The sequence below is a fragment of the Ictidomys tridecemlineatus genome, chromosome 3, assembly GCF_052094955.1.
Source record: "Ictidomys tridecemlineatus isolate mIctTri1 chromosome 3, mIctTri1.hap1, whole genome shotgun sequence".
Lineage (NCBI taxonomy): Eukaryota > Metazoa > Chordata > Mammalia > Rodentia > Sciuridae > Ictidomys > Ictidomys tridecemlineatus.
In genome coordinates, this window is record NC_135479.1 from 47,885,776 (window position 1) to 47,906,295 (window position 20,520).

General features: G+C 42.0%; 2 protein-coding genes across 3 annotated transcripts in view; both read right to left on the reverse strand.

Moving 5' to 3' along the window:
* Window positions 1-14,394, reverse strand: part of Itgae (integrin subunit alpha E) — a 69,140-nt gene extending 54,746 nt beyond the window's left edge. Inside the window, exon 1 of one of the 2 annotated variants that reach the window (XM_078042668.1) lies at window positions 14,255-14,394. In XM_078042668.1, coding sequence (XP_077898794.1) covers window positions 14,255-14,309 — 55 coding nt within the window. In that variant the 5' untranslated portion in view covers window positions 14,310-14,394. Of the gene's footprint in view, window positions 1-3,367; window positions 4,661-14,254 lie in introns of those variants that run through there. The other variant, XM_040269536.2, reaches the window with a different exon arrangement.
* The window catches only part of Ncbp3 (nuclear cap binding subunit 3), a 30,265-nt gene continuing 23,036 nt past the window's right edge, over window positions 13,292-20,520 (reverse strand). The window contains exons 10-14 of the mRNA XM_078042670.1: window positions 19,491-19,788; window positions 17,265-17,419; window positions 15,838-16,003; window positions 14,876-15,034; window positions 13,292-14,417 (exon numbers count right to left, since the gene is read on the reverse strand). Of these exons, the coding sequence (XP_077898796.1) occupies window positions 14,309-14,417; window positions 14,876-15,034; window positions 15,838-16,003; window positions 17,265-17,419; window positions 19,491-19,788 (887 nt within the window). The 3' untranslated portion in view covers window positions 13,292-14,308. The remainder of the gene's footprint in view (window positions 14,418-14,875; window positions 15,035-15,837; window positions 16,004-17,264; window positions 17,420-19,490; window positions 19,789-20,520) is intronic.

The window sequence follows — 20,520 nt, forward strand, 5'->3', positions numbered from 1 at the left end:
CTTGGCTGAGTTGGTAAGTGCCTCATTATGTTGCTGAGGCTGACTTTGAACTCTCAATCTTCCTGCCTCAGCCTCCCAAACTGCTGGGATTACAGGCATGTGCCACTGCTCCAGGCTCTTATTTTTTGACAAGGTCTTGCAACATTGATAAGGTAGTCCTCCTGCTTTAGCCTCCATAGTCACTGGTCACCATGCTGGCTCTTCTTGGCTTGGGCTATCCTCACTCCCACACCTGAAATGGCCTGACCCCTCCCCATCAAGTCCTGGGGGCACCCTTGTTAGGTCTTCTGATGGGGCTAGAGAGGTTATTGTGTGTGCTATCTTTTCATTACATAGGAGAGGAACAATTCCCTTATCACCAGGTCCAAGATGTTCTGATCTTGGAGTAGGACAGACAACACAAGAACACACAGTCTTCTGGTCCCACGCAAACCTCACCCTCCATCTTCCACACACCCAGGTTTCCATCTCTGGTCTTTTCCCAAACCAGAAAGCCCCTTGTTTTTACCAGACTACTTGCTAATGACCTCCCCAGCCTCCAGGGCCAGCTGAAACCACAGTTCTCCATGAGGACCAAGGCTTTCTCTCACACACTTATTTTTGTCCTAGGGATTGAACCCAGGACTTTGTGTATAAAGGCAAGCACTCTATCAACTGAGCTATATCCCCAGCTTTCTCTCACCAACTTGTACACAGACGCAGGGCTATGCCAGGCAGAGCCAGGTCTGCCCCCTCTGCCCCCTGGACAGAGCCACAAGCCTCAGCCTGAGCTGGTGTCAGACCAGAGCAGGCCCTAGACTCTGGTTCCTTTTTCTTCACCCCCAGGGTTTCATAGGTCAATAGCACAGTTCCTTCTTCACACCATGAGGGAAGTAGACTTAAGTTCTCCCTTGGAGGGAGAAGTGAGTTGCTGTGGCCACAGAATGAGTAAGGGCTGAGGAGTGACCTAGGGACTTCGGGGGGCCACATGGAAGCAGGGTATGCTGGGGCTGGGGACTCAGGTGTGAGTGGCTCCACGTTTCAGGGTGTCTGTTTATTTGTGCCTGACTCTTTCCAAACCTTTAGATAATTTTATCTCATCTGCTCCCAAGAGTGATTAGAAGAGGACATTGCCACAGCAGGTGGCCTGGAAAGGGTAGAAGGTCAGAGCCAAGCCAGAAATAGTTCTGGATTTGCTTCAGCCCAAGCTAACCCAGCACAGAATTTTGGGGTGGGCCTGAATTCATGGCCTGAGGGGTTCTTCCCATCCTCCCTGGTACCTCCCCGCTTCCTCTCCAGATTCTTTCCAGCCATCAAGACTCTCAGAACCAGTCTCGCCTTCTCTGGGAAGCCCCCCAAGACTTGTTTATCCCCAGATCTCAGGGTCTCACAGCATATAGCAGGACTGTCACAGCATCATTTATCCCACTCAGACTGAGTGGCTGGAGCCCTGCTCTCACCAGTCCCACAGTGTAGATAAGCTGTAGGCTAAGAGGTCTTAGTGCTGCCAGTCTTCTCCTCTTGTTCTCTGCTGTCCACCAATGTGGGACATGCCTAGGCCTCAGAAGGGGTTTGACAAATGGTACCTGTTGGTGAAGATTCTTAAGTGATGGTGGTTGTCTAAGGAGCAACAGGAGACAGATGATCAGGAGCCCAGAGTGAAGATGCCAGGATTAGCATCCCAGGCTATGGGAATATTCTGGAGCTCAGAGACTACTGGGGCTTGGGCTTGAGCCCTGACTCATTGGTGTTTCTTGCTACCCTGGACAGTCACTGTCTTGTTCTGGGCCTTCATCACGTCCTCCATACTAGATGAAGGTGAACCAGAGTCTAGTCTAAATATCTCCAGATATTCCTGGTGATTGAGCATCAAAGCCATAAGAAAGGTAAATCTGCTCCATACCCCGTATATAACAAAAATAAAGACAAGTCTAAACCATGCAATACGAAAAAGGCAGTTTGGGCTGGGATTGTGGCTCAGTGGCAGAGCGCTTGCCTCCTAAGTATGAGGCACTGGGTTCAATGCTCAGCACCACATGAAAATATATAAATAAATAAAGGTATTGTGTCCATCTACAACTAAAATAATATTAAAAAGAAAAAGAAAAAGGAAGTTCAACAAAGGTTTGATTTTTCCATAATGACTACTCTGATGCTTTGAAATATCAAATATCAAAATTTGTTCCAAAATGGGGCTGGGCCTATAGCTCAATGGTAGAGCACTTGTCTAACATGTGTGAGATACTGGGTTTGAATCTCAGCACCACACATAAACCAAATAAAGGTACACTAACAACTAAAAAAATATTTAAAAAAAAATTTGTTCCAAATGTATGTTTGCTGGTGCTACAGCAAAGCAGAGCATGCTCTGGTGTGTTTCTTGGGTGATCTGGCCCATGGAGGATGTTAATCCTCTAAGCTCTAAGCATCAACTTAGCTTTCAGACACTGGCATTCACTGGCTGGCCTGGCCTGTTCCAGGGAGAATGCAGGCTCCTAGGAGCCTTTGCATTACCATGCCTGAGGTCCACCTAATTTTTCTGCCAAGCTTTCGACCACGTGAAGATCCCAGGTCTGCCGGACCACTAGTGAGAATCACTTTTCTTATCTAAACAGCCTCCAAGGGCTCCCTGACCATGCTATCCTGTCCCCAGGGACTCGTGGGCAGACTCAGGACTTGGCTTGCCTAAAGTATCTTTCTTGAGAGGTTTTATTGTTTTTAGAGACATGGTCTGGCTGGCTTTGAACTCCTGGGCTCAAGTAATCCTAAGAGCAGTATAAAGGCCCCTAGGAGCCTACATTCTCCCTAAAAAAGGCCAGGCTAGCCAGTGAGCTAAGACTATGGGTGCACACAAGCACAACCAGACTGTGAGGAATTTAAAGACCAGAATGGGACCCCCAAGTAGCAGAAGTGCCTCTCTATTGCCACCCACACACCACAGGAACAGGAAGCAGTCTCTTGCTTCCTAACATACTCACCCCAGTCTCTTGGTGCTTATATTCCCATGGGGTCCTCACCTTCAACAGCAAAAGCTTTGCTCTGTAACATTAGGGTGCTCGGCTGGGTGGAGCTGGGCTTTTGCCCTTTGATCAACTAACCTGGCAAAGACCTAAGGACCTGCCCTGAGTGGGTGCCCTGGAAAGAGGAGACTGGCTGGAGATGGAACTGGGTGGCAGAACGCTGGAATCCATAGCCACAAGCTATCAACATGGTCGAAGCAGAGCACCATAGGTCCTTCTCAACAAGCCTGGAGATTTGACCCATCAAGTGAGAGCACATCCCTGGGGAAACTCCTGCTTTCTCTAACACTGGCCCTGAGCCCCCAAACAAAAGGCTACATGCTGTAGACATCAAGCTGGAGCTGAGGCATGGGGTGAGACTGACTTACTGGTCATGCAGAGCAGAGCGTGGAAGAGCCACATCCTAGCTGGAGCAGAGGCAGGTGCGTTCAAGCTGAGCAGTTGAGTAGGGAGCTAGAGATGGGCCAGGCCAGGCACTCAGCTTCCCCTCCTTAGCTGAGGCTGGGAGGCGGGGACAGAGGTGCACACACAGAGGCAAGGACCCACAGGCAGATAGGCACTTACAAAGAGCCACAGTCACTCCCGCGTGTGCAGTCAGCCGTATGGTTTCCTCAGCAGCTGTGGGCTGGGTCCCAGGAGCTTAGAGACAACTGTCCTCCCACTCCCTCACTCACGCTTACACCCCACTTTCTTGGAATGGTGAACAGAGGTTTGACTGGGGTAGTGGTTCTGGATGTTCTTGGCAGAGGAGGAGCAGGAGCAGTAACAATCCAGTCCATTGTCTGTTGTCTGTATCATCCACGTGAGTTCCCAGCCTGTCCTGCCTCAAAATCTACCACCAGACAGCTCAGCTCAACTCCCAGCCCAGGGTCTTTGGTGGCAGTTGCCTCGGCAACTGGGATAGGGATTCCCCTCCCCAAGGAAGTGCCCCCACTGTTAGAAACTGGGCTCCTGTGCCTGCCCCTGCACTAAAGGGCTGGGGCTACAAGGGACCAGGTGAGTAGAAAGACCCCATGTACCAGCTGACACCACTGCTCCATCTAATTGCCTAGAATTTTTTTTAAAAAAATCTGGCTAAGTCACCCTGATACTAAAACTAGTTTCACAGGGCTCTGGGCTGTCAGTCTAGCACAAAAGTGTTTCAGTACACCTCTGACCCATCCCAGCCTTCCAGAAACCAAATTACTAATAGCTTCCAATCACATTTAAGGGCAAATTTCACCTTTTGTCAAATTTGCCCCTGTGAAAGTCTATCAGGGAAGGAGGCCTCTCCACACCACAGCTCCTCAAGCTTCAGGAAGTGCAGGGAGCACAGTCCAACTTAACTCTGTGCAGAGGTGGAACTGCTCTGAACTGCACTGTTCAACTCAGTAGCCATTGGCTACATGTGGCTACTGAGCCCTTAAAATGTCATCAAAGCAACCCAGGGATTGAATTTTATATTGTACTTATTCTTTTTTCTTTTTTGGTACCAGGAATTGAACTCATAGGTTCTTCACCACTGAACCACATCCTCAGCCCTTTTTTATATTTTATTTAGAGATAGGGTCTTACTGTGTTGTTTAGGGTCTTGCTAAGTTGCTGAGGCTGGCTTTGAAATCTTCCTGCCTCAGCCTCCTGAGCCGCTCAGATTACAGGCATGAGCCATTATGCCCAGCTTGTACTTAACACTTAAGTTAAATTCAGAAAGGCAGGGTTGTCTCTCATCTATTATAGGAATGTCTGCAGCCCAGATAGTACTTTGAAATGTTAGTGTATTAACAAAGTAGGCAATGGTGTTGACTTAATGACCACATGAAAATCAATTTTATTTTGTTTCTCATATTGAAACCTCGTTTGGCCACTGTTTTGTGAAGATTCAATGACTCTTCAAACGTTTTTGCACTGTCTGCTTTGGTCTGACAAAATACTTGACTAGATTTTCCATGTGTATCACCCAGCAGAGAAGCTAAAAAGCTGAAAAAAGCAAAGCTTCAGGTCTGAGGATCTAATCTGCCAGCCAGGTCAAAATGCAGATCATCCTAAGGTTGCTTAACCTTGTCACAGGTTGCGTTGAGGCCTGCAACCTGCAGCCCATCTTCCCATCATTCCAGGGCTCAGTGACTTTCTTTTCCCCAATTCATCCTGAGTTCCAGTGGCACTTAGTAGAGCCACACAGGAACTCTTCTTCCCAGCACTGGCCCAGAAGGAAAGGGAGTATCCCCAAATCAGAGCAGATCCTTTGGTAGGCAGGGCTAGAAACCATGGCTGCAGCTCATTCAAGACTTCCACAAAACTTCGTGTTTGGAGTGTGATCTTTGGAGCACCTCAGGAGTCCAGGTAATGATGACTGATGCTGGAAAGGAAGCAGGGCCATTTTCTGCATCTTTGTAGGCCTCTAGAATGCCGACTCATCTTGCATCCATCCAAGATATAAGTATCCAGGCTTGTGAGTGCCTCCAGGCACAAGAACATAGGGGGTCCCTTCAGCCTACCTGATGGAAATACTTTCCCACAAACCCAAACTTAAGGTCTTCAAGTTGGGACCAGGCTTTGTCCCTCCCTCACAGCATGCAATACAAGGTTGTGTGTTCAGCAAATACATATTTATACAAAAGAAAAGGGAAAGTGTTTTCCTAACTCATTTTACTTTAAATGAATGTTAAGGGGCCAACTGAAAGGATATCCTACATCAATTTGACTGTAATCTTCAAAACAAATCAATGTCAAGAAAGACAAAAAAAGACTAAGGAACTTCTCCAGTTTAAAGGAAACAAGAGAGGATTACTAAAGGCAGGAAAGTCCTCCATGCTGAATTGGACCCTGGACCAGAAAAAATATTTTTTAAAGTACATTATTGGGCCAGCAGACAAAACTGAGGGATGAACTACATAGAAATAAGCAGCTCTCATATAGGCCAGAGATTACATATTTCCTGAATTTGGTAACTATGCTATGGATATGTGAGGAAATGCCTTTGTTCTTAGAAAACATACACTAAAAAACTCTGTATGGATGAAGAGGCATGATGTATGCAAATAACTCTTAAATAGTTCATGGCTCAGAGAGAAGAAAAGAAAAAGGAGGAGCCCAGAGGATGAGGAAGGAAAGAATGAATAGTAAAATGTGGCAAAATGTTCTGTTGCCCTTGACACTCTATTATTCTGAAATTATTTCATAATAAAAAGCTCTTTAAAATAATCCAGGGATGGAAGTATGCAGCATGAGGTGGACCCACATTGTCTTGAAAGTGGAAGGGGTTGGTCCCCCAGCCTGTCCCTAGCCTCCAGACACAGGAAAAGGTTCTAAACAGGGCTGGGGTTGTGGCTCAGTTGGTAGAACACTTGCCTAGAACATGTGAGGCACTGGGTTCGGTTCTCAGCACCAAAATAAATTAATAAAGGTCCATCAACAATTAAAAAAAAAAAAGGTTCTAGACACCCACCTAGCTTCTGAGTCCTAGAAAGCTAGAAGAATAAATTTATTAAGGGTGCAAGGGAGTCGGGGGCAGAGCAATGGTACTTACCACCACTCACTGAATGCTCAATAGGGAGCACTGAACTCAGGGCCAAGGCCTTTCAGGTAAACCCTCTTCCGAGGGTACCCCAATTTCACAGATGAGGATGCCAACTCCCAGAGAGAAGTTATGTACTTTGCCAAATGCCACATGATTAGTAAGTGGCTGAAGTGGAAATCAAAGAGGTCTGTCTCCTTCAGAACCAGGACACTGAACCATTATAAACCTCCTGCCTTCAAATACACACGTTTTGAACTTCAAAAAAAAAAAAAATTAGGAATTATGGGGCTGGGGCTGGGGCTGGGGCTGGGGCTGGGGCTGAGCAGTAACGCACTTGCCTGGCATGTGTGAGGCGCTGGGTTCATTTCTCAGTATATAAATAAAATATAAATAAATAAAAAATAAAGATCTATCAACAACTAAATTAAAACAAAACAATAGGGACTAGCCCAGCACAGTGGTACATGCTTTTAATCCCAGGGACTCAAGTGGCTGAGTCAGAGGAGGATCTCAAATTCAAGGCTAACCTCATCAATTTAGCAAAACTTAGTCTCAAAATAAAAAGCACTGGGAATGTAATTCCTCTGATTTTAATCCCCCATTACCAAAAAGAGGGGGGGAGGCTCCTTCCACAAATATAGATTGGCATCATTACATCACTGGGTGCAATAAATTGAATAGCATCCTCTTCCAAATTAATACACTGAAGCTCTAACCCCGAATATAGCTCTATTTGGAGACATGTCTTTTAGGAGATAATTAAGGTTACCTGAGGTGAGAAGAGTGGAGCCCAGTCCTAGTCCAATAAAATCAGTGGCATTTTAAGGGTCACATGCACACTCAAAGGAAAGGCCATGAGCTAGGAAACCAGGAAGGCCCTCACCATGATGGCACCCTGAGCTCACTTTCCTAACCTCCAGATCTAATAGAAAATAAATATTTATTATTTAAGCCATGCAGTCTGTATATTATCATGGCAGCCTGAGCAGACTGATACACTGGGTACCTACCCAAAACAAGACTGAGTGGGATTTGTATGGTATGTCTACACACATACATGTGCATGTGCTAGAAGTCAGAGGAGTGGCAGAGAGAGCAAGGGAGAGGACTCTCTTATCCTTTCATAGCTGAGAGGCTAGGAAAAGTGCACTGGGGCATGGGACCAGGCTTCTTCCTTGCCTCACCTTCTTCCTGTCTAACTTCAAATTCCCAATGCTCCTTGGAAAGTATAGCAAGGGGTCCTGGACATACATTAGCACCAGAAGAAAACTTGAAGATCATCCAAGTTGCCTGAAAGACAAGGCAACTAAGGCCCAGAGAGGACAGAACTTACTTGGTTTTTCCCAGTTGACTATGAGGTAGAATGAGTCCCTAGGGTCCTAGCCCCAGCTCCAGCCACCATCTTATTTGACTTTCCCCAAAAGACAGTCCTCCTGAGCTAAATATGCTGCCAGTTGTTTACATGCCCTCTGAGGAATACACATCATGAAATCAAACACTTCCACAACAACCCTAGGAAGAGAAAAACAGGAAGACCATGTCTTCTCTCCTGCCAACATAGGGGCCTCTTGGTCCTCACTAACCTACACTGGTATGGGGTTGAAGGTGATAAACAGTATGAAGTACTCCTAAGTCTTAACTACATAAGAATCTGGGCATCTGGAAAGGGCCTCTGGAATCACTCAAATAGATGAGTAGTGAACTCCCCAAGCAGAGTAGTGACTTTGGTAGGTCAAATATTACCCACACTCTTTTGAGTTTTATATACAGTACAGCAAAATCCTACTTTAATGCCTCACAATTATTTAAAATAGGCTTTTGAGGCAGCATTTCCCTAAGATCTCCCAGGAACACTGAAGTTCTATAAAATTCTCATAGAGTTTCTTTGAGGTAAAATAAAATTAAAAAAAGCATTACAGTATTTTTTCTTCTAACATTTATTTTATTTTATAAACATGTAAGAAAAGTAGATGTTTATTGTTGGTCAAATTATGCAATCACAATCTTCCTTGAAGCAAATGTGCTGTTCTCAAGATTACAAAAAGCACTCTCTCCTTTCAGTTCTTATCTTAAAGAAAAAAACGACTTAACTTCTAATTTACTTCTTGTTATATAGATTTAAAAGTAAATACTCATGCATCAAACTTGCTTCTTACCAGTTAATTAATCTGTGAAGCCACAATTTGCTGTTGACTGTAATCCAAAGTGCATGTTAGCATTTCATCATGACCTTAAAGGATGCTCGGCATAATAAGTTTGAGGAATGTTGCTTTAGGCCACAGAGCTGCTGCTGGAATAAACTGTTTCTTCTGCTGCTGGAATAAACTTTCTTGTCACCTGTCTGGATGGCTGTCACTTTCCTCACCAACAGGACCAGAGGCTACAAACTGACTCAGCAGGGCCTCTTTCATGCCTCTCACCCGCCAGCTTCCTTTCCCTCCTATCCCAGGGCAGAATTGTTTTTCTAAAAAACAGTCTGAACTATCTGCATTATTTCCTAACAAATTCTTTAAGGAGGTGGGGAAGCTTCAGCTCAGATATAGCCCAACCATCAAAATCTGATGTTTACTGAGGTCTATGTAATGAGAACTTTTTTTCTTTTTTTTTTTTTTTAATTTTTTAATATTTATTTTTTTAGTTTTTGGCGCACACAACATCTTTGTATGTGGTATTGAGGATTGAACCTGGGCCGCACGCATGCCAGGTGAGCGCGCTGCCGCTTGAGCCACATCCCCAGCCAGAGAACTTTTTTTTCTTATACCATTGAATAATTTTCCCCTTTTTGTATCTGGTGGGCTCATCTAGAATAGGCTAAACTGCAGATAATGGTGATTCATCTGGACAGGGTTATAACAATTATTTCCTGAACACCTGTAAAGCACTACTTACTCTGGGCTCTCCTGGTGCTAGGCTACAGAGAAAACAACATGGAGACATGTTCTTTGTTACAAGCTTATAGGCTAGATGGAAAACAAAACAGGAAAATAAGGCATTGCACATCCATGGCAGAAATGTGAGTAGCCTGTAAGAGGACGGGCCTCAAGGATGCAGCTGTTTATGGAAGACCTGCTAGGTGCCAACCATGACGGCAGGCACTGGGTAAACCCTGATGAACAAGCCTGACATGGTCCCTGCTCTCACAGAGCTTACAGTCTAGCAAAACAGACAAACTAAGAATAGGAAATTACAGTCCAGTGTATAAGGGTGCTGAATTGGGGCAGTAGTGCTTTTGCATTATACGTACACTTTTCACTTAGTTAACACAATAGTATTTATCCGAAAAATAAAGTTAAAAAAAAAAAAAAGACAAGGAGAAGCCAGGCGCTGTGGCACACTCCTGTAATCCCAGCGGCTTGGGAGGCTGAGGCAGGGGTATCGTGAGTTCAAAGCCAGCCTCAGGAAAAGTGAGGCACTAAGCAACTTATGGAGACTTTGTCTCTAAATAAATACAAAATAGGGCTGGGGATGTGGCTCTGTGGCCGAGTACCCCTGAGTTCAATCCCTGGTACCCCTCCCCCAAAATAAGACAAGAAGAAAAACAATTTCAAGTGGCTTGGCCATTCCATCTTTCTCTCCTTCCCTCAATAAGCCTAAACATGCAGTACTGCCTGGGCAAGTTTTTGCCTCTGTGGCCTGCCAAAGTTTCAAGCTCCTCAAAAGTGACCTTCTCACTTAGTGTGATTCTAACACCTAAATATCAGTGAGTTTGTATAACATGGCTCTAACTGCAGGTCAACTACTTCAAATGTTACTCAACCAAAGGAACAGTGATCTCTTCCCATACAGACAAAACTGACTGCAAGCTGCAAGGGACCTTGTGATAGTGTTCTTCAATGTGGCACTTGCCTTGGAATTTCGATTATATTCACTTATGATCTTAGATGCTGATGATTTTTTCCTTTCTTTTTTTTAGTACTGGGATTAAACCTAGGGGCACTTTACCACTAAACTACATCCCCAGTCCCCTTGATTTATTTTAAGACAGGGTCTCGCTAAACTGCTAAGGTTGACCTCAAACTCATCATCCTCCTGGCTCAGACCCTCAAAATAAATTGCTGAGATTATAAGTGTGCACCACCACATGCAGCTTAGGTGCTGACTATAACCTAACCCTGGACTCAGCTACAACTCCTTTGTGGCAATATCATGGGACACACAGAAAGAGCCTGTACTTTGGCTCTGGAAATTTAGGCTACTTCCTGTAAGAGCCCCTAACACCTCAAGAATAAGGGGAATAAAGAAGGCAAGGCCGAGGCAGGAGGAGGAGAAAATGGGAATAAACATGTTATGGGGTAGAAGGGCAAACTGCAGAGTCTGGAAGGCTGGTGAGATCAAGAGGGATCCAGAGAATTAGTAAGCAGAAGGCAGGGGAGAATGGGGAGAACAGGACAGAAATAATGCCAGAGGCTAGATCTTGAATAGCTTTATAAGCTATCAAAGGAAAAGAATTTATTCCAAAAGTAATGGTAAAGCTCTAGAAAGATTTCAAGCAGAGGAAACACAGGATCAGATTTATATTTAAGAAAGTTCATTCCACGTAGGGTGCAGTGGTACATGTCTGTAATCCCAGCGACTTAGGAGAATGAGGCAGGAGGATCAAAAGTTTGAGAGCAGCCTCAATTTAGCAAGACCTTGTATTCAAATTTTAAAAAAGGGCTGGGAATGTAGCTCAGAGGTAGAGCCTTCCTGGGTCCAATCCCCAGTATTCCTCCCCATAAAAAAAGTTCATCCTAAAACACATGAAAAATTGCCCAATATGATTGGTCATTAGGAAAATGAAAATTAAAACCAATGAGACAACATTTCATATTGGAAAATACAAAGTGTTGGCAAAGATGTGGGGGTAACTGGAACCCACATACACTGCTGGTAAGAAAGGAAAAAACACAGCTACTTAGGAAAATAGCCTGGCAGTTCCTCAAAAAATTAAAGAAAGTTATCATATGACCAGCAATTCCACTCCAAAGTAAAAACCCAAGAATAATGAAAACTTATATCCATGAAAAAACTTATACATGAATGTTCATAGAAACCTATTCATAATAGCCAAAAAGTGGAGACAACCCAAATGTACATTTACTGATGAATGGATAAATAAAATTTAGTATATCCATACAATGAAATATCATTTATCAATTTAAAAGAATGAAGTGCTGATATAGTGCAACATGGATAACCTTGAAAATATGATAAGCAAAAGAATATATGACTCCATTTATACAAAAATGTCCAGAATAGGCAAATCCATAAAGAAAGAAAGATTAGCAGTTGCCAGGGGCTAGGAAAGGGAAAATAATGGGAATGACTACTAAGAAGTACAGCATTTCTTTTTTGGTGATGAAATGTTCTAAAATTTATTATGCTGATGGCTACACACTGAGGTATATACACACTGTAAATGAGTGAATCATATGCTATGCATATCATATCTCAACTAAGCTGCCAATAACACATGTCTACCCCAGCTGCAGTGTGCAGAATGGAGAGGGACAGTCAGGCAGAGGCCAAGGAAGAGGGAATGGAATACACAGTGAAACAAGGAGACCAGATTTATGGAAATAGACTGGGAGGAGCGGGTGGCAGAGGAGGATAGTTTACATCTCGTGGCGGGCTCTTAAAATTCTCATGAGTACCTAGTACTTCTCCCATGAGGGAGGGTGGTAAACTGAAATGAGGTATCTGCAGTCATTATCAAGAAGCAAAATTGTATTTAAAATATCCTACGTGAAAGGACTAAGAGGAATACAAAAAGCATGTAGCCCTACTGCCTTCATGTACAGAGAGTGCCCTAAAAAAACATGCCAGAGTGCTCGCCAATCTGTCTCCACTGTCCTGCCCGTTTTTGTTTTTGTTTATTTTCCCCAACACTAAGGATTGAATCCAGGGAATATTTACTGCTGAGCTACATCTCTGGTACAATTTTTTTATTTTGAGTCAGGGTCTTACTAAGTTGCTAAGGATGGCCTCAAACTAGGGATCTCCTGCCTTAGCCTCCAGAGTCTCTGTTATCACAGAGGTGCACCAGGCCCATCTTCTCACTCCAAAGCTCCAAAGATAGGGCTGAGCATCCACGGCACACTTGGGACACTGCAAGACCTGAGTGGCTGTAGAGTGAGAGAGGCAGAGAAGCCAGTAAATTTAGGAGATTAAAGAGTTCTAAAAAGCCATAGAGCAGACGAGTTGAACTCCTATTGGGAAACAAAAAAAGGAAAGTCTCTGAAGGGGAATTTTCTAAACCCTATAGAGACCATGTCAGTTAGGAAACCACAAGGATATCATTAACCCATCAGTAGAACCAGAGACTATGATAGGATAGGGATAAGTCCTATCCACAACCTCATGCTGCCATTGTTTCTTTGACCCTTTGGCCACCTACAACACAAAGCAGTACTGAATAGTCCACTGCAAAGGCAGCTTTGGGAAGAATAAAACACCGCTGAGATGCTCCAACAAAGCCAGAGGCTCATTCATTTGCTAGGTGTAAAATTAAGGTCCATGGAGCAGAGCCAGCAGTTGGCACACAGGTTATGTGACTCACAGGCCTTGCACTTCTAACTCTACCAATCCCCCAAACCCTGAAATCCTCTTCCTAAGAACCTGGCTCTGAGCTGAGTGCTTCACAAGGCAAGTAGAGTTGAGCTGGGAAATCACAGAGGCCTGTCTCCACTGGCAAAGAAGTCAGAACCACCTCTTTCCTAGAATCCTAGGAAGCTGAAATATGCCTTGGTTATATGAGCTCATCTTTCTAAAGGGAGGAAAAAAAGCAGATTAACCAACAAAATATAGTACAATACAGTTTTCATTACAGCCCTCAAGACTCACAGCCTTTACTCTCTTTATTAACAACACTGTTCTGCATTTATTAGCATCACAGTGTAATCAACTACCAATATGACATCAACTCAGCCACAAGATCTCCAGGATCCATTGCACTGGGTTTGGAACAATCCGGGCAAGTGAAGAACTGTAGCATCACAAAAGGGATTAAAGCCTTACTACTTACTATCTCTTTAACTCCCAAGTTCTAATGAAGTGAAGTGAAATGCAACTTTTAAGCCTGTAGAAGAATATGGTATTAAATACTTCAACATAAAAATCAGACAGGAAGACAAAATAATCTACCTCCTTTATATGGTAAAATAATCTGAAAGGAGCTAAAAATAAACTAAAAATTTCTGAAACTATTATCTCATTTGCCAGTTTTCAAGAAGTCTTCAGCCACAACTTAGAGACAGAAAGAATAAATTATCAATGTTTCACTTCTAAAGTGATAATAAACAAGATCTCATCTCAGATGGATGGATTTTTTTTTTTTTCTACAGTGGCCAAAAAGCAAGTTAAATTCTATGTACAAAAAACAGACCATACACTTAGGATCATTTAAAAATAATGAGACTCCTCTCTTTGTCTTCTTCTAAAGTATATAATATATATTTAACAGCACAAAGAAGACACCACTTGAACTTCCCTGTAGCCAACAGGAGAAACTTCCACATATAAAAATTAAAAATTTAAACTTTTAAATCATTAATATTTTTAAAACATAATACAGACTTAAAAAATTGTTCAACGTTAACCCATGACCCCACCCCTAGCACAAAAATCAACCCCAAATCCAGAAGTCACAGTTTTTTGTTCCTAAAAATTCCACAGCACTGAACTTTTATCTTCACATCAAGCTGACAGCCAGTAAGAGGCCTCTAACAGAAATTCCCAAGGGAGGAACGGAAGCGCGATTGATGCTGCGTCTCTTATCTACCTGGGCGGCACTGGTGTACCTCTGAGGTCAGGTCCACGAGATTCGACCCCCACATTACGGTCCTGGAAGGGTGAGCTGGCAGTTTCCCTCATCTTCCCCCTCGGAGGCTGTCCAATAAGCACCTGGGAATTGACTTTTCTTGGGAAAAGGGTGCTGGTAACAGCTGTCAGGGCCAAGGCAATAGTGAGAAGTTCAGTTCTCTGCTCTTTGGATGAACTGTGTAAAACATTTCTTTTTAAAAGACACAATGTTAAAAATATTAAGAAAAACGTCTACAAAATCTGCAGGGCTGCCTTTTTCTCAAAGGGTAAAGCTTGTGGGGTAGTGGGGAAAGAATTGAGGGCCCAAAACTATAACTGCAGCAAAAGAGAGATGCCCTTCAAAACTTGTCACATTCTTAAGAAAACTTGCTGAAGCAGCAAGAGCTGAGGGTGACTGTATGAGTAGGAGCAGGGAGGGGCGCCAACTCCTGCAGGGCAGGCTCCTACGGCTCACCCTACCCTGTGGAAGAATGTCAGGCTTTAGGCAGCTGCAAGGCCCTGGGGGCATCAAGACTCTGCCTCTGAACCAGAGCTGCTTTCCCGACTAACTTCAATCTGGAGAGATGGTAAGTTATCTAACCGGCTCTTTTTTTGGCGAGACTGTTCTTTCTCCTTAATCAGAGCCCCCCACGCCCTTTGTAGCTCGGAGTCATCTTCCTCAGTGCCAGGTGACCTGTGATCCACTTTTTTCATATTCTTTTCTTTGGTCTTGGGTGCAGATCCTAAGCGAGTCCATAAGCTACCTGTTTGGGTGAGAAGGCATTTTAGTTTGGCAGCCAATGCTGAGATCCAGAGTAGTTCTGAGGAAGCAGGGGCACTGACAAACCCCTGACATGCAAGAGATATTAATGTCTGTAACACTTGGAACCACTGTAAAGCCAAGGCTTTAAAAAAAAAAAAAAACTCACTTCCCTGGCTGCAGCAGCTCCTGCTTGCAAATGAAGGGGTCAGGACTGAATGGGCGATCCTTACTGCTAGGAGCAGGTGCCCCCATGTCCAGCACATGAGAGGCTATTCCCTGCCACACCTGCCCGGACTGGGTGAGACTCACCACACTGTGTGCTGCTTCACTCTGCCAGGAAATTGTAGCTCTAACATTCTGCAAATTGAGGGGGGCCTGTAAACTATTTTCAGCATATGTCCATTCATTTTTTAAAATATACTTTATTAAAATCTAACAAGAGAAAAATACGTGTTTAGAATTTTATCGTGCAGATACTCTATAAAGCATTTAAAAGTTTAATTTATGAAGAGTATAACAATATGGAAAAATGATTACAATAAAATACCATTTAAAAAGAATAGGATATGTATATGGACAAAGACTGGAATACATACATGAAACTAAAAAGAACTGTGCTAATCTAAAAGAAGCAGGGGTATGTATTCTTTTCTACTGTCTAAACTTTCTTGTTAGCCTTATGATAATGATGACAATAACCATGATAACATAATGGAAGAGAAAAATAATTTATTTGTAGCAAGTGATGCTCCTTGCCTCTGCTCTTGTCCAATTCCCATTCCCATCAGTTTTAAGGTTACCTACCTGATTTCTTCTCCCGAGTATCAGAGTAGAGGCCTTTAATATCTTGCCTGGGAACACCTAGCCTACTATGTACATCTGAAGAGGGCTCTCTCCGAACCACTGGGTTACTACTAAAAGCCTTTTCTGGAGAATATGGTCTTTTTCCTAACCGCTGTCGTATATCTGGAAAAAGAAAAAAGTACTACAGTGATCAAATGTGCATGTTTCATTACTTGTACTGTTAACCTGAAATTTCTTATAGACCTGGTACCAAATCTCCCTGAGTGAGGACATAGGACCAGACAAAATCAACCTTCCAAAAGACTCTGTTCTTCATAATTAATCTACATTATTTTGCTAGGGAATTTCAGAGGCAGGTGCTATCACCGGGAAAAGAATCTCAATTCAGAAAAAAATTTCTGAAGCAGAAACACCTTTTTTTTTTTTTTGGCAGGGGGGAACCAAGCAAGACTAAATAACTTATGAAAACTCCAAGTTCCCCAAGGGGAGAAGCCACAATCTTTGAACAAATAAGTTGTTCTCGATAAACTTATTTCATTTAACCAGTAAACATAATAAGATTGGCAAAAAGCAAAGGATCAAGGCCAGATACCCAAGCCAAATTTGTTTGTTTTTCCTCTTACCCCTCCTCACAAAGCTATTTGAACTGGTTCCCCCTAACAGCAACAACACTAGTGACATTCATTAGCAAAAGCCTTGTGCTGGGGCTCTTGCCCATTTTACTTAAACTGCTCCCAGAGAGAGGCACCTATTTATCTCCCTGATCACTCAGACTGAGCCCCTTCTATGTTTCTCTGCCTTTCCCCCCTTACTTCCCAGCACCAAGTCTTCCTTCCCAAGACTGAGAATAGGATGTTCTCACCGTTTCTGTCTCTGCTGTCCCTGACCTAGTTCAGGTTCTCATTATTTACTTAACTCTCTAACCCACCCTACTCCACCCTCCAGTTATCTTTCTAGAACACATAAACCATTTCCTCTAAGAAGCCTTCCACAATTCTCCCAGTAGATCTATGATGGTTTTGTAGTCTTTCCAAAGATTTCTTACATGCCAGCTTCTAACCGAGGCCTGACAGCAAGCACAACTGTATACCTGCTATATGAATGCATGCTTAAATGGTCTAGTTTAAACTCTTAACCATTTATAAAACTACCCAATTTAATTTCTACTATTCTTGCATACAATGTATACCAGTGACATAAAGAGTAAAATATTATTTTGGACAAAAATATTAAAAGCTAGTTTTGCCAAAGTCCAATTATTTTTCATGTTCTGAAATTCCAATATAAAACCAAAATTTTGACATGATGAACAGAAATTTAAATCAGTTCAAAACAGCAAAGTTTTATCAAAAAACCTATCCTTGCCCCAGTTTGCTCGCTGGAGCTCAGAATGAAGACCAGGAACATAAACGAAGAAAGATACCTGATTTAGTACTGCTGACTGGTGGCCGTGGACGGGAGTGCTGGCGTTTTTCATCTAACAGGTGTCGGACATCTGCAAATTTCTCAGGTGGCAATTTGTTACCAATTCTGTTTTTTATATTGCTCGTGGGTATACTATCTGCCCTCATGGAGTTCCTTTTAAAAAAAAAAAGTAAAGTGCACAGTTAGTCAACTTCAACTATGAAATAAAGCCCAAGCAATAATCTCATACTCTAGAAAAAACAACTTAAGAGACACAACCCAAAATGGCCAACATTCACTTACAAATACCACATATGATTATAACTTACTAAGGAAAACCAAGATCATCTTGCTGTGAAGAGACTAGTAAGGGTGAGCAGAATGCTGTTTCCCATGGTGAGTTCCACTCATGATACCCATACACTATCACAGAGTACATAACTATAAGCACCCTTCTTCTGGGACAAACAAATGTTAAGCTGAGGCCTGCAAAGAGCTTCTGCTCACCTAGAATGTGATCTGGCTGTAGTCAACACATATAGGGTCTATAATCCCCTTCTTTAAAGGGCAGACTTCTCTGTCAACAAGTTCTAATACCATGCTATGTACCAATATTATTCTGCCAGTAGGCTCTATTAGGAAGTTCTATGAAAATTAAAAATAATGATGTGAGTTCAAGAAGAACTCAAACTATCATTATTTGCTAACATGATTCTATACTCCACCAGAAAACTTCTAGAAATAATGAATTCAGCAAAGTAGCAGGATATAAAATCAATACCCATAAATCAAATGCATTGCTATACATCAGTGATGAAATCTTCTGGAAGAGAAATTAGGAAAACTACCCCATTCATAGCAACCTCAAAAAAATAAAATACTTGGGAATCAACTTAACAAAAGAGGTGAAAGACCTCTACAATGAAAACTACAGGAGACTAAAGAAAGAAATTGAAGAAGATCTTAGAAGATAGAAAAGATTTCCCATGCTCTTGGATAGGCAAAATTAATATTGTCAAAATGGCCCATACTACCCAAAACGCTATACAGATTCAATGTGACTCCAATTAAAATCCCAATGTCATTCCTTACAGAAACAGAAAATCAGCATACAATAGTAACGCAGCCACACCAGGTTCATAGCAGCTCAATTCACAATAGCTAAACTGTGAAAGCAACCTAGATGCCCTTCAATAGATAAATGGATAAGGAAACTGTGGTAATCACACATGATGGAATATTACTCAGCAATAAAAGAGAATAAAATTATGGTATTCACAGGTAAATGGGTGGAGTTGGAGAACATCATGCTAAGTAAAGTAAGTCAATCCCAAAAAAACCAAAGGCTGAATATTCTCTCTGGTAAGTGGATGCTGATTCATAATGGGGAGGGGGGATGCATGGGAAAAATGGATGAACTTTGGACAAAGGGGAGGAGGGTAAGGAGGGTGCTTGGGGGCAGGAAACATGGTGGAATGAGACAGACATCATTACCTAGGTACATGTATGACTGTATATATGGTATGACACTACTCGTGTACAACCACAGAAATGTAAAATGAATCAAAATGCATTCTGCTGTCATATACACCTAATTAAATTAATTTTAAAAATACTAATGATGTGAACAAGTCCATACAAACAAATCAATCAGCTTTAAAGGTCTTTCTTCCTTCTGCCAAATGTATCACCAAGAACATCATAAACCATCCCCAGAATTTAACTCTTGGGAGTTTTAGATATACTATCTGCAGTCACTGAATATGCTCATCCCTAATAGTAAAAAAAGTACACATTAAAATAACTATATTTTTTGTTCATAAAAGATTAGGAAAAATGGAATACCTAAGATTGGTGTAGATTTGGGTAATAGGTGCAGTGTGGGTACAACCTAGAAAGAAATCTAGTACAGTTATTAGATTTTGAGGAATCTATCTAGTTAATAAAATAGTAAGAAAATAAATCTAAATGCCCATCAATAAGGAATTAAGTGAATCATGATACTTTCAAACAATAGACTACATGTGGTTGAAAAAAACAAGATGTCTATAATATATTAAATGGGGAAAAGCACACTGCAAATAATATAAATACCATAGCGTCATTTCTATACAAATATACCTATAGTTTCTTTGTATATTATGTATATGCATAAAATAACTAGAAGGTTATTCACTTAACTGCTAACAATTGTTATCATGAGGGTCTAGGAATACAGGGAACTTTTACTGATAAACACTTTTACCTAATATTTTTCAGTTGAGATTCTACTTCGTCAGCATACATAGTCATTTTCATGCTTTTCTTTGGTGAAGGAGTGGAAATCATTTTCAGTTCTAGATCATAGTCCATTTCATCTGAGTCTGAGCTGCTGGCACTGGACCGCCTAGACACACTCCGCTCCTGGGTCTGCTTAAGAGCTGGAAGCTCCTCATGGTACTCTACCACCACCCTGTCATCTGCATCCATGTCCTGGTCTTCCTCCTCCTCCTCTTCCTCCTCTTCCTCCTCCTCAATAGGTTCCTCAGGAACATTCACTAATGCTGAAGAAATTTAACCAAAAGACATTAGGAAAAGCTTAGCTAAAACTAGTAAATGTGATTTTCTATTCTACAAAGGAGAAAAATTCCTACCCCTGAGATTTATTGGAGCATTATCTATAACAGAGCCAAACCAGACACCATTCTGATGTCCAGAAGAGAATGGCTGGGTAAAGTATGATCTAGCAGCTTAATGGAATATTATATATAAAATTATTTAAATTACAGTCAATTCTCATTATTTACAAGTTCTGTATTTGCAAATCTGTCAAAATTACTTGTAACCCTAAATCAATATTTGGGGTACTTTCAAGGTCATTTGCAGGCACGTGCAGAGCAACCAAGAAATTTGAGTCACTGGATGAGTTTGTTTCCAGCAGAGGTCAAACAAAGCAACACTCTATTTTTCTGTTTCATCTCATACTGTAAGAAACATCCTTTTTATAGTCTACTGACTGTCTTATTTTTCTGCTTCTTATGCTTTTTGTTGGTGAAAATGAAACAGCACAGCATTCTTCGTGTTGTTGTTAAGTGCAAGAAGGCTGTGATATGACTTAAAGAGTAAATACATGTGGTTAGATAAGCCTCATTCAGGACTAAGTTAAAGTACTGTTGTTGACTGTGAATTCACTGTTAATTAATCAACAATATATGTAAACTAATGTATCTTTAAACAGCTGATGAAAATAGTGTGACCTGAGGCTTCGTATTGTTAGTATTTACTATTTTAATGTT